The sequence below is a fragment of the Gossypium raimondii genome, chromosome 7 (assembly GCF_025698545.1).
Source record: "Gossypium raimondii isolate GPD5lz chromosome 7, ASM2569854v1, whole genome shotgun sequence".
NCBI classification, from domain to species: Eukaryota; Viridiplantae; Streptophyta; class Magnoliopsida; order Malvales; family Malvaceae; genus Gossypium; species Gossypium raimondii.
Window position 1 is genome coordinate 13,762,927 of NC_068571.1, and position 14,840 is coordinate 13,777,766.

The following is a 14,840-nucleotide window of genomic DNA, read 5'->3' on the forward strand; positions in this document are numbered from 1 at the left end:
GACTATGTCAGAAAAGCTTTTTGTTGCACTTCCTAACATATGTGTGATGAATGGGGCTTTCAGCGTATTTATAAAGAGTATTGTCATTTCTCTTTCAATGAGCGGCGGTTGGACCTGAACTGCAACCTCCCTCCAACTCTAGGCATACTGCCTGAAACCTTCATTCGACTTCTTCTCCATGTTTTGCAAGGTAATTCTATCGAGAACCATTTCTGCCACATGACTGTACTGCTTCATAAAATCCTGTGCCAAATCCCTCCAAGAACTAATCCTAGCACGGCTCAATTGATTATACCATTTAGATGCTGCCCCTGTGAGGCTATCCTGAAAGCAATGTATCAAAAGTTGGTCATTATTGACATATCCAGTCATTCCCCTACAAAACATGGTGATGTGGGCTTCAGGGCAACTGGTCCCATTATGCTTCTCGAACTCTCGCATCTTGAACTTGTAAGGGAGCACCAAGTCTGGAACCAAACTCAAATCCTTAGCATCAATCCTACCATATCTCTCAGAGCTTTCCATTGCCTTGAACTTCTCTTCAACCCACTTCCACCTTTCTTCAAATTGCTTTGGCAATTCTTCTTTCACTTTTTCTTTTTCAACCGCCTCATCAAAATCGGGGATAACAGGATTGACAGGATTATTCTCAGGGCTAGAGCCTAATCCAGCTTGATAATTTATTGACCTTGAAGCATCAGTGATGTGAACCAACCTCGGTTTAATGAGTTGAATCGCTTTTGTTGCCCGATCGTCCAAACGATGAAGTTTCTTTCTTCTTGAGTCAATTCGTTTTACTTGAGCAATGAAGTTGTTTGAGGTTCAATTGAGATTAAAGAAAGTGATTTGTAAATTAATTAGGCTAAGAAAAGGTAGGAAACAAATAATAATGGTTTGGAATTTTCGGTTCAAAATGGAATGGGAAGATAGGCTTAAAAACAAGAATGAACCAACGTTAAGGATTAAGGTTGACCCAATTCTTATATGTCTTTAAGATGGATGAATAAGGAGGTAAGAGGACCTTGACCCACTATCTATCGAATATAGGAACCTCGGTATAATTGAACGCCACACTTTGGTTGAAAGTGATAAGTTCGGGTTGCAAAGAACAAGGTTGAAGCCACTAACTAGTAGATAAGCCAACGAAGTCTTTGGACGAAATTTAGAGAAGAAATTCTCACAAAATACTTAATTCAATAATCAAAATGGCAAAAGTCCTTTTACAATTTAACAAACATATATTTATAATCTTCCATAAGCTAGCCGAATAGACATACTTAATAGCTAAGAAAATTCATGAACATTCCAGAATTAATTCACTAGTAAGGTTTGGCTGAATGGGAGCTCCAAGGGGCAACTTAAACATTAAGCAAATGAACCTTGTAGAGGTGAATGCACCGTCAACCCAATGGCCATGTCTAGATTCGGCCATGCCCTTAAATAACTCCATAAATTGGCACTTGTTGGCTGAAAAGATAAGAACATTAAAGAGAGTTTTGAACAGCCACACAAATGTGAAAAGTCGATTTTGAATAGTCAAATGTGTGTGAACGTCATCAGCTGAATAGTCCCTCATGTGAACACTAAAAATGAGCTGCATGTATATGATTAAGGATGGCAAATTCGGCTGAATATTCATTTGGGAGTGCCTATGCATGTTTCGGCCAAATACAATGAACCTTAGGTGCATGCACCCATGCCGTCCAAGGGAGATTCCTGCACCAAATTAAATCAAAAAATTAGTTCATGCAACAAATACATTAAATTCGGCAACATATGAATATAAAAATCTGCTCATTTAGTTCGGTCAACTAAATAAATATTTGTTGTAGTTTAAGACATATTTAAGGCACTAAACTAATTAGAACATGTTAAATAACACTCAATAATTATTTTGACCAAAATTAGACTCAATTAATTAACTTAACTAATTTAACTAACAACTTAAATAAATATTCCAAGAAATAAATATAAACGCAAATGAGCTTAAAATGAGTGATTGAGCTAAGAGTGAGCTCGATGAGCTAAAATTGAGTGAATGAACTTGAAGTAGATTGCACGGATTGTTTAATTTGTCGCCCATGATTTTCAAGTAGAACGTACCACGGATTCACCCCAAACTCGATCCACCAAAGTTGAAATTGCATTCTTGAACTTATTAGCTCTAGATCGAGTAATGGGTCCTTTTGGTAGCTCAAGGGAAATATCATTAACACTCGATAGCTCATGGGTCTCGATTGCATCAATCAGCCTGAAACTGCTGAGGCCTAATTGTAGCAGAAGATTTGCGCGGGTATACTTCAGCTTGGGGCTGCGCATGCGGAGGAGCAAAGCCTGGAGGATATAGGGGTCCATCATTACCTTCCTCTTTAACATTAGCCATAGGGCTCTTTCCCTTATCCTTTCCTTCAGTCAACAGTCCTGTTAACTGTGTCATCATGCTCCCTTAAGATTCCATCATTTTGTCCATCATATTTTGCTGGATCGTCTCGATCTGCTCTTGCATTTGCTGCTGAAGTTGATCCTGTATTTCTTTTTGGAACTATTCGAGCTTTCTAATATTTGGTCCATACTTTTTGATTTCGCTTGTGTACCGTAACGGTGTTGGGTTGGCTGGTTAGCTTCCAGGTTAACTGAGGAATGATTTTAATTAATTAGAACTTTTTAATAGCTTTAAATGCATATGATGCGATGTATGAAAATGAATGCAAAAAGGCGTCAATTCTAATTTCAATTACTTTTAGAAAACTTTATTAGAAAATAAATCTCTTTACATAGAATGGGCTACAAATAAGGCTTTGCCCTAACACTCAAGACCTTAATCTTCTTAAGTAATGAGGCCAATTCTTGTCCCTGATCTGACTCCAATTCATACTTCACGCTCAATGTGTCGGCCTGTATTGCCAGAGCTTGTAAGTGATCTGCTACCTCTTGAATCTAAACCACAGCTTCTCCCATAACGTGATCCCTGTTTCTAACTTGATTTTGGAAATAATGAAGTTGTTCATTCTGACGGTCTTCATTTGCTTCTAGATGCTCAATCTGAACCTCACAATTTCGCAATGCTGCTTCTAACCCTTCTATTTTACTCTTAATCTCTTCAATCTTGCTTAGACTTGCCTTTAACTCTACTACAGAATTTCGACTTCTATGTTGACGAAGAGACCATTCTAACTCAACCACTCTCTCTTTTAGTTTGCCTTTTTCCTTTTGGCTTTCTGTCAAGCTCTTTTCTAAAGCTTTATTTCGTGCTTAAACCTCTTGAAATTTTCTTTCCCACCAGTCTGACTTGTTTCTTTCTTCTCGAATCTCTTCACGCCACTGCTCTAAAGTTTTTCCAAGCCCGGCAGTTCTCATTGACAGGCGCAGTTTCTTGTTATCCGTCATCAAGCTATCTAGTTCTTCTTCGGCCTTATTCTTCCCCTTCATTAGTTTATCAGCCTCGAGCCTCTGAACATCCATATCCAGTCTCAAATTCATCTTTTCTTCCTCTATTTGCTCTAGTTTCTTCTCTAATTCTACATTTCTTCTTTCAAAGTCCTGCTTTATGATTTCCAGCTCAGAAGGGACAACCTGCAAGTGTTCCTCTATTGACTGACTATTTTCTAAACTTGGGCCAAGAATGTTATCGTTGATCCTCTTAACCCACCATTTGCTATACTCGGAAGTTGTCATTGGACCCACAACTAATCCCTTCATTCGGCGAGTCTGATTCCATGCATTGGTTATCTCAAGAACCTTATTTTTGCAACCATCATCCTTATACGAGAATTCGCACTCGGTAGTCCCTGAGTTGTGGGCATAAACTGTCTTAACCTGTATTGCCTTAGCCCTAGCAATGGGGCATAACCAACAGCTTCCCAAATTCCAAGCAAAGGAACCCAGTCAAAATCCCCACACCAATATAGGATCTCATCTGGAAGCAACCACGGAACTCTCTACTCGATATCCTCCTCTTGCAAATTCTAAAAAATTACAATCCATTTCTCTTCCGAGACATCATCCTCTTGGTGTAGCTACTATCTCCTTCAGTGGTGAATAACTTTCAGAGAAGACCCGATACGAAACTTTATCAACCTTCCAAAAGTGACTGTGGAACCATGCAAGTAGGAGTTGTGCACATCCAATGAATCTACCCTCTTCCGCTCTTCGGCATGCGTTCAGTGACCTGAAAGTTTCTGCCAAAATTACTGGGACTGGCGTAACTCTCTTATCAAGCCGATCAAATAAGTCAATGATCGCCTCGTCAACATGTCCCAAAGCCTTAGGGAACACAACCAAACCATATATACTTAAAGCAAAGATATCTACCCTCTTCTTCGCATCTGGGTGCGCTAGAATGAGGTCCTTCAAATTTTTCCAAGGAATGCACCGGTATCCCCCTTTTGCTTGATCCGATCTGTAACCCACTGCTCACTCATCCCCGTTATATTCACCAGTTTCTTCAAAAAGGTCGGTACATTTACCGCTTTCGAGTAGATTCTGTCTACTTGAATCCTCAAACACTGAAGTAAAGCCATGTATTCTTCTATTGTAGGGACCAAATCGACCTTCTCGAATGTGAAGCAACTGTAGGCCGGATTCCAAAACTTGGCAAGAGCTCAAAAAAAACGCTTGTCTACCTTCATAACAAGTAAATAAGGCAAATCCCCATAATTTGAATAGAATAACTTCCTAACCTCATTATTCCACTGCTCCCAAATTTCCTTCAACTCCTGTAAGTTATGCTGGGTTACGCTAACACGGGTGAAGTCCCATAATTCTGATACGTATCCCTCGACCAAGCTATCACCTTTTTCGCGCTATGTCATCTCAGCCTAAGTTCGGACAGCCGCATTATCTTCCACTCTATAAAGAAACCCATTTCTCATGATAAACTTTCTATATATAGCAACCGAATACGAACCAATGCCTTTTTTATAATGAAATGCCATGTAATTGTAATGCCATGCAATCAGAGTAAAACGCAAAAAGTCAGTATCAATTAAATACAATACAACCAAGAAATAGTAAAAACTCGTAATTAGGTGTTTACTAAGGTTAAGAGTAATTCTACCAACGGTGAGTTCTTAAGGTTCACTATATGCGGTTCGGCTTCTAAAGCACAGGTACCTAAACCAGCAGATTCCTCGATCCTCACCCATTATAGGCTCATATGGACCAAATTCAGTTTAGGGGAATACATTTCCCTATGACTATACGGAGATGTAGATCTCACGGAGGCATAGGTGCGGATGTATCTCGAAAGCGATCCACTATCCTATACGGAGGTAAAAACCTCACGAAGGACTAGCTTCTCACTCCCACTTAGAGGGGTAAAATTGACCGACTTATGAAATGTAAAATGTCAATAAGCTAATAGACTTAGGCCAATCAAGCAAACATATGATGATAAAAACCAATGAATGCAAATGGGAAATCACGATTTAAAACAACTTTTTGATTTTTGACAAAAAAGACAAAAAACAATCAATTCATGGCTCGACTCTCTATGTTCTCCAGCGGAGTCGCCAAGCTGTCGAAACCATTTTTTGAAAACAAAAATTTGTTATCGACTTTAAAAACAAAAATTGGAGTCGCCACTGATCCTTTATTGAGGTGCAATAGGCTCACCTTAAAACGATTTCGGTCTACGAAATTTGAAAAAACAAGTTCGGGAGTAAGTTACGCACGAGGAAGCGTTAGCACCCTCGTAACACCCAAAATCGGTACCAAATTGATTGTTTAAAGTCTTGGTGTCGAAAATTTGAAAATATTTTAAAAAGAAAACTTTTTAACTTGAATCAATTAAAATAATAAAACATTCTTATTTCAATGAATTAAAACGTCACACCCAGTGAGTTAGGGCGCAACATTTTTAATCTTCAAAATTAAGTTTGTCTCTTGATTTTTAAAACTCATGCACTTAAATTTGAAAAGGATATTCGGTTATTTGGGTCGAATGGAAAAATCAAAACCCAGTAAGTTAGGGTTTAATTTCCCAAAATTCCTAAATACAGAATATTGCCTCTATTTTTAGAAATCTTTAACTCAAGGTAACAAAATGTCATATCCAGTAAGTTAGGATCCAGCATTTTGAAATCCCGAGAGAACTTTTTATTTTGAATCTGTGTGATTTTATTACAAAACAAATACTTGGCTATCTAAATTCATCAAAAAGAATTGAAGCCTAGTAAGTTAGGACACAATCCTTCTCGAGAATCGTGAATGCCAAATATTTTGAAAATTTAAGAAATAGAATAATTTAATGCTTTAATAAAACAAACATTTCTTAAAAACAAAAAAATATACAAATATATTTTAAAATGCTAATGAGAATGGCACGAGCAACAACCCAATAAAGATAAAATAAAATAAAATAAAGTAACATAAAATAAAAAACGAGTCAACTAATGTAAAAGAAACAAGAATAAACGAGTTGAATTAAAATGCTTTTGTAATTGAATGGGCATAAAAGATAGACATTTTATGAAACAAAAAACCATAAAATATATGAAAATTTTAATATATATATATATGTATGTGTATGTACATAAAATATGAAGAATATATGTAGGTATACCTATTTTAAAATTATGAAACAAAAATATATGTAAGTATGTTTATAAATACGTTTATAAAAGTTATGATATATAGAAGTATATAAAAGTATGCGTATTTTAAGATATGTGCATATATATTTACAAAATATATAAAAATGTATAAGTATAATATAAAATAAACTATGAAAATATGTATGTATATAAATATATATATAAAAATGGAATGTATGTATAAAAAAGTATATATTTATAATAATTTTAAAATTAAACGTATACATATATTTTAGAGAATATATGTATAGATATAAAATATAGAAGATGTACACGTATTATAAAATATATATGCATATACTTGATATATAGTGTATATGCGTATATTATAAGAAGTATGCATAAATACATGGCTCTAATAATAATAATAATAATAATAAGAGCAATAGTAAAAATAATTAATTTAATAATAAATAACTAAAAACAAATAAAGGACTAAATTGAAACAAAAATAAAACATGTGGTTAGATTCAAAAGAAATAAAAATTGTTTAAACACATTTTGAAAAACAAGGGGCATCAAACGCGCAAATAGACCATTTAAAAACAAAAGCGCGGATCCTCCCAGGGTCGGATCGGGTCGTGGGTAATTGCCAAAATGGCGCTATTTTAAGGTCACTGATTTAGACCCCAAACGACGTCGTTTAAATGCCCAAAAAAAACAATGTCAAAACCCTAAAATCATTATCCCTTCTGCCATTTCGAAATCGCGCCACAGCTCCCCTCCCTCTCTACCATCTCAGACCCATTTCGCTCCGATGGCGACGAAACGAAAGGGTCTTCCGACGACACTCACGATGGTAAGTCTCCCCTTTACTCCTTTCTTTTTGTGCACAAAGTAGAGCATCAAAGAAAAAAAATGGAAAATAAAACATAAAGAAAATCACCTTTCAAAAGAACTCTTTCTTTTTTGCTCGATTTCTTATTTTTCTTAGTCAATATGCGTAACCCTCTTACAAATTTCTCAATCGACTTTTATAACCAATTTCGAGAGGAAAAATTTTAAAAAAAATCTCTTTTTTTACAATTTTTGCCACCTTTTTTGTTCTCCTCTTGCTGTTCGTGATTTGTTGCAGGTGTATACTAGAGGAGAACATGATGTTGGGGCGACGTGCACGCCGTGCGCAGAGACTGCTGTACGTGGGCGAGGTTGCTGCGACGTGGGGCATGCGGTGCTAGTTTGCTGCTAAGCCACTTAGGGTTTCTGAAATTTTAGGCTAATTGGGCCTTGTAATTGGATTAGGATTGGCCCAAGTTTTATTGGGTTTGTGATTGTACTTAGTTTTAGTATTTGGTTTGGGCCCCGAGCAATAATTGGGTACTACAATGATCGTTTCACATGTTTGATTAAGCCTAAATTTAGTGAAATAGTTGAATTTGAGATACTGTTCGAGATTTTATAAAATGCTTATTGATTGAGGTTAGCAATTATTTATTTTTGATTCACCTAATTGTTTGCAGTATGCTGGACTAGGAAAGGGGGTTTTGATTTTGAAAAGGATTGATGAATTATTTTTAGTGGATATCATGCTAGAGAACAAGCATCGGCTGAGTAAGGGAATTATATAATGAATATATTTTATTTGTTTAATTAATCATGAGTATTATTATATATGTCTAATGAAATTTTGAAAATTTTAAAATTTTATGTTCGAGTTTATGTAATTTTTACTAGAGTTATTATAATTTATATTTAATTTGTTAGAATTTTAATTATTTTTTTATGAATAACAAGAAGAGAATAAAGTGTTAACAGCAACGTAACTAATGTGACTCGAACTCAAGCCGCACTTGAAACGATAAATATCTTTACCATCAAGCCAACACTCTCATTTAAGAGTTTTAATTATTGAAGAAAATGTATTTGACAAAATATCAATTTTACCCTTAGTTAAATCTATGTAAAATAAATTGACGGTCAACGACAATTTCTTTTCTTCTCATTGGACCACTGACTTTTCCTTGTTCCTCCCATTCACACTCCTTTTCTTTAATAATAAATTAAAATTAAATCTACTATTAAGAAATAGAGCAGCCTCCCCCTTACTTGCTTACGCTCCTCGCTGTGGAAAGAAAAAAAAAGGGAAAAAAAGAAACAGAAGTTTTCTATCAGTATGTTCTTTTTGAACCGATTTTCTCTTTTTTTTTGTTATGGATATTTATGTATTTTATTTATTTATTTTGATTGATGTGTTGTGTGATTTTTTAGTTTTTCTTTGATTTAATTTTAGCGGTTTTTATTCGATCTGTTTGAGGTTTGAGCTTTTTATGATTGATTTAACAAATCGGCGTTCTTTTCTTCTTCTATTTGTTGGATCTGTTGGGTTCCTGCAAATCAGCTGAAAAAAACACAGGAAAGTTTTTTGTTCCGAGTGTTCTACTGCTCATATTTAGAGTAGAGAAAAATTAGTAACCAAAAAATGGTATGACTTTGATCTGTTTGGTTACTGGGAAACTGTTGAAAAGGAAAGGACAGTAGCTAGTGCTAATATCCATCTCTTTTTATTAAAATTATGTTTAGGCTGTAGCTGTTTTTAATCGATCTGCAAGTTTGAGAACTTGGATGAAAGAAAGAAGTAAAATTTTAAGACTTGATGTTTTAGTATAGAGGAATGAGAATGTTTCCAATGGTTGCTCCGGATACAGATGCACTTGTTTAGACCGATGAAAATTCATTAGAAATGCTTGTTTAATAAAAGTAAATATTTTCGTATTGCAGGATCAAGTATTAGATTGATATAGTAAAGATGTCGCCAACCGAATCATCACGAGAGGAAAATGTTTACATGGCCAAGCTGGCTGAGCAGGCCGAGCGCTATGAGGAAATGGTAGAGTTCATGGAAAATGTAGCAAAAACTGTAGATGTTGGTGAGCTGACTGTCGAGGAAAGGAACCTTCTCTCTGTAGCTTACAAAAATGTTATTGGGGCTAGGAGGGCTTCATGGAGGATTATCTCTTCTATTGAGCAGAAGGAAGAGAGCAGAGGAAATGAGGATCATGTTGCAACCATCAAGGAGTATAGGAGCAAGATTGAAGCTGAGCTCAGCAAGATATGTGATGGGATTTTGAGCCTCCTTGAGTCTCACCTCATTCCTTCAGCTTCATCTGCCGAGTCCAAGGTGTTTTACCTTAAAATGAAGGGTGATTATCATAGGTATCTTGCTGAGTTCAAGACTGCTGCTGAGAGGAAGGAAGCTGCTGAGAGCACTTTGTTGGCTTACAAGTCTGCACAGGTGGGTGAAATTGGTAATGCAATATTGTCAATGTGTTAGTTTCTCTATAATTTCTTGAGCATCTTCAGATAGAAGTTCTTAGTGGTGTTCTTTTTTTTTTTCTTGTGATGGCAGGATATTGCTCTCGGTGACCTAGCGCCAACTCACCCAATTAGGCTGGGACTTGCTCTTAACTTCTCTGTTTTCTACTATGAAATTCTTAACTCACCTGATCGTGCTTGCAATCTTGCAAAACAGGTGTTTATCCTCTTCTAATATATATTGGTTTCTTGTCTAATTGTCTTTATCGAGATAGAACAGATAATGAAGTAAATTATGTAGTTTTAGTTATCTTTTTTTTTTTTTTTTTAAAACTTATCTTGGTATGGTCCATCTGTTTAGGATGTTATAATAAATTATTATAATGTAATTATGCCTCAACTTGATCTGCTTTTGTCGTAACTCGGGTTATATTTGCAAGAGTTGCTGGCCAATAACTGAACCTTTTAACTCCTAAAAATATTTTGCTAATTTGGTTGATACTTGTACTGGTATGAACACTGAGCTTAGAAGAAGTTTGAAGTAATGGCTATAGAGTTTCTGCTCATGAAATATGTTGCTTTGTAGCATGGAGTGAGTCTACATAATTAACATGTTAGTGATTATTTATATGAGGTCCTGTGATCTTGTAAATTGTTATCCGTGAGTTTGGATGGGCGGTGCGTTTACCTGCGGTTAGTGTAAAAATAGCGGTGGCGGTGAGATTAGATACTGTAGTGATACTGTAGCGTGAGACAAAAAGTAAGCTAAACGCACCACACCCTATCGCCCATCCAAACCCACCCTTAATGAGATTTATTAATTTTACCCTATATATACTAGGCATTGATTTAGATTGTTCTTATATGAAGAGATTCAGAAATATCTTCTTTGAGGACATGAATTGAATATCTAAAGATTGTTTCTGTTCTATCATTAAATGACATGTTATTCATTTGGCAGGCATTTGATGAGGCTATTTCTGAGTTGGATACATTGGGTGAGGAATCCTACAAGGATAGTACATTGATCATGCAACTTCTTCGGGACAACCTAACCCTTTGGACATCTGATATCACGGTCTCTTTCTCTCTCTCTCATCATAGTTGTTCTGAACTAGTGTCTAAAGTGAAGTTCATGAGTTTCTGTTATGGCCTTTTAAACTTTAAGTCATTTAATTCTGTGAAGACTAAAAAGTTTCAGTTAATCTCTAAGATCATTCTGCTTTGTTTACTGTATTAAAAATGCCATGTCGGAAGTCAACAGGCCACATAACAGGTTATACTTTCTTCCTAAGTCTTTTCTGGGCTGACTTGGGATGTTGGATTACTCATGCAAACTTTTGTTAATCAAAGTTGCACATTGCAAGTGATTGGGATTTTCCTTTTTTTTTTTAAAAAGAAAAAAAGAAAAAGTAAAAACAGTTAAAAAGTATTCTCATGTTATTGGTTGAATGGGGTGATCTATATTTATTTGATGTATGTTTTCATTAATTTTAGGATGAAGCTGGAGACGAGATCAAGGAAGCTTCCAAACCCGAGTCAGGGGAGGGACAGCAGTGATGAGTTAAGTTCATATGATATGTACTCTGTAATTTATGTTGCAGGTTGTACTTTTACGTACATGCAAATGTGGGCTGGTGTAGAAGGTTCCTTTTATTTTATTTTTTTTATTTTTACATTTATCAGTACTTGGAGTTGAAATTTTACATTCCAATGGATTATTATTATCATTCGGACATGAATTTGGTTTTGTTTGGTTTCAATGTTGTAATGCTAAATTCGAGTTTATTGAATGTTAATTCAGTCCTGTTTTGAACTTCTTGTCATTTGCCAAATGAATCTGAAGGTACTTAAAGCTCCAAAGTGTTTGCTTTTATTATTATTACTATTATTGAGGGGGATGTGATTTTGCCTTGTTTGAGGTACTGCTCCATTGAATTGTTGGCTTATTGCCTTTTACTATAAGTTTTCATTTAACTTTTATAAGAATCTTAAAGTGTCCAACTTTAAAAAAAAAAATCAATAATTCGAGTTTTGAACATGAATGATTGAAATTAAAAAATGGTTTAAATCTAAAACCATCCAATTAAAATTATCTTCATTCGGATATAGTAGTTCAAATTATCATATTTTCTGAAAAATTGAAGTGTTTAAAGAATAATTTATTTTCCGATCAAGACTAAATAATTTATTTTCCGATCAAGACTAAATCACTTAGTATTGAAATCAATAGAGAAGAAAGAAGTAAAGGGAATGGTAAACTACTAAAATAGTCACTTTTGTTTACCTCAGGTTATATTTTAGTCACTTATGTTTGAAATGTTACATTTTAGTCACTTACGTTATCGTATTGTAACATTTTAATCACTGAGCCGTTAATTGCTGTTAACAGTATAACGGTAAGCTGACGTGGCATGTTAAATCATCATTTTAAATGAAAATTTTAGGTTAAATTATACAATTGATCCCTATATTTTTTCATTTTGAGCACTTTAATTTTTTCTTTTATGTTTTTTAACTTTCTTTTTTTCTTCCTTATTTTTCATCCTCTTTTGTTTCTCCTCTATTTTCCTCCATTTTTTTTTAATTTTTTCAACATCATTTTTTTATGTTTTTCATTTGTTAAAACTAGTCCCAATACTTTTATTTTTTTGAACAATTTAATTTTTTCCTTTTATTTTTATTCACAATTGTCTATAATAAGCAAAAAAAAAAGATTAAAAATCTTTATTCGGTTTTCATTGAAGATCAATACAAAATTTTTAACTTTCTTTTTTTCTTTATTTTCATTCTATTATGTTTCTCTCTCGCTTTTCTCCTTCTCTGCTTTTTTTAACATAGCTTTTCTATATTTTTCGTTTGTTAAAACTAGTCTCTATATTTTTATTTTGGTATTGGGTATTTCTTGTACATTTTGTTTAATCTTCCTTTTGATTAGTTTTAATATTTTTCAACTTAGGGTAACGATTTTGTATTGATCTTCAATGAAAACTCGAATAAAGATTTTTTAATATTTTTTGCTTATTGTAAACAATTGTGAATTGGGGTTTTTGATATTTTACACTTATTGTTGATGCTATACAAAGGATCCAAAAATGGATTATTATGGTGTTTCCAAATACAGCTTGGACCTGATTTTTCAATGAAGATTCTCATTATACTGGTCAACCCTTTTGATCCCATTAGAGTTAACTTGATTTCTAGTTTTTGGCACCAATTTGGTAAACAAATTAATGTCTTTGGTAGAATTTAGCTAGGTGTTCTATTATATATTGAAGAAGAATCGATGTTGATTAATTCAATAAAATCGATTTTATTCATCTTGCAATGATCAAAAATGGTCTTTGGGTTTACACACAGAGTATGTAATCAAAGATGAGAATGTAATCAAAGATAATTTTCTTTAACAAATAAAGAAATAAAAAATTAAATTGTTCTAAAAAATAAAAGTATAGGGACTAGTTTTAACAAATAGAAAATATAAAAAAACTACATTAAAAGAAGTGGAGAAGGGAGGAAAACAAAAGGAGAAGTAGAAAAGAATGGAAAATAAAGGAAAAAAAAGTTAAAAGAACATAAAAGAAAAGAATTAAATTGCTCAAAATGAAAAAATATAGGGACCGATTTTATAATTTATCCTAAAATTTTCGTTTGAAATGATGATTTAATGTGCCACATCAGCTTACTGTTACATTGTTAACGGAAATTAATAGCTTAGTGACTAAAATGTTACAATACGATAACGTAAGTGACTAAAACGTAACATTTCAAACATAAGTGACTAAAATGTAACCTGAGGCAAACAAAAGTGACTATTTTCATAGTTTACCCTAAAGGGAAAGATGAAAGGAAAGCTATGTAAGTGGCGAGAGAGAGTGTGGATGATGAGTGATAAGCCATATGGGTTCAAAACTTCAAATTAAAAGGGTTTGTGTGGAACCGTACGGAGGGATGGATGGATGAGGCAGTTACAGTAATTATGAAAAATCACAGGGATGGGGATGTCCTTTTGGTTCCTTTCCCTTTTTTCTTCAAACTTTTGGCTCCTTTCTTTTCCTTCACATAATTGATAATACTTTCAATACGAGAGAAACTTACCATTCTTATATTTATCCCATGTTTATATTGTATTTCGGATCATATCTTAATAAATTTTTTATACCTTTTAATTGTTCCCATGTTTATTACTATGTAATATTTTTAAAATCAGATCAAATCAGATCATTAATTTTTGGTTCAATCGGTTTGACCATAGATCTAACAATAATTAAATAGTCATAACAATTTAAAAAGTTATTGAAAATTATAAGGGTTCAATCCCTTTGTCTAGATTGATATACTAGCTAGTCCCCGGTCAAACCAACCAGTCCAATCTGGTTCTAACAATAGTAGTACTATGAGTTTACATTTTTTTGGTGAATTAAAGGTACTCTATTATAGGGGTCTGATCAATTTAGTTCTTGTACTATTAAAAAGAATTAAATAAAGCCAAATTGGTATAGAGTAAAAATTTATTGTTTAAAAAATATTATTTACGGTTTAACATAGTTAATATTTATTAATTTTTCTTTTTTAAATAAAATTTTATTTGAAATTGAGCTACAATTGAAAAAAATAATTTTAATAAATTTTAAATAGTTACAATTTAAACTTAATTGATCCTTTTTAATAATAAAGAGACTAACTTGATCTAGTACTTATAATACAGATATCAATACCTTAATGTTATTGTTTTTGGAAATAAAATTTTTTCTATCCTTTCCATTATTATTTTTGTTCAAATGAGAAAGATTTCATTCACAAAAAAGCCCAAATATAGCATACGGGGCTAAAGCCTAGAAAAATACAACAAGCAAAGCCCAAAGCTAAGCCTAACCGAACCCAGTCCCTCAAAGAAATTGTAGCAATAGTCTTTGCCACCGCCAAGCATGGAAGGGGAGAAAGCACTAGGAACATGGCGAGAGGTTACCGCACCTAACCCAACGGCATGCATGC

At 33.9% G+C, this 14,840-nt stretch overlaps 1 protein-coding gene across 1 annotated transcript; it reads left to right on the forward strand.

Moving 5' to 3' along the window:
• The first annotated feature begins 8,554 nt into the window (after nt 1–8,554).
• On the forward strand, nt 8,555–11,661 carry LOC105800909 (14-3-3 protein 4). Its single transcript, XM_012632273.2, has 5 exons — nt 8,555–8,704; nt 9,312–9,825; nt 9,940–10,062; nt 10,807–10,923; nt 11,343–11,661. The coding sequence occupies exons 2-5, from the start codon at nt 9,340–9,342 to the stop codon at nt 11,403–11,405; spliced, it is 789 nt and encodes a 262-aa protein (XP_012487727.1). The 5' UTR covers nt 8,555–8,704; nt 9,312–9,339; the 3' UTR covers nt 11,406–11,661.
• The last annotated feature ends 3,179 nt before the right edge of the window (nt 11,662–14,840 follow it).

What these genes read in the sequence shown, in the direction of transcription:
- LOC105800909 (XM_012632273.2), top strand. Translation starts at nt 9,340, where the DNA reads ATGTCGCCAACCGAATCATCACGAGAGGAAAATGTTTACATGGCCAAG. An exon ending in CTTGCAATCTTGCAAAACAG is followed by an intron (nt 10,063 to 10,806) that starts GTGTTTATCCTC and finishes TTCATTTGGCAG; the next exon opens with GCATTTGATGAGGCTATTTC. An exon ending in TTTGGACATCTGATATCACG is followed by an intron (nt 10,924 to 11,342) that starts GTCTCTTTCTCT and finishes CATTAATTTTAG; the next exon opens with GATGAAGCTGGAGACGAGAT.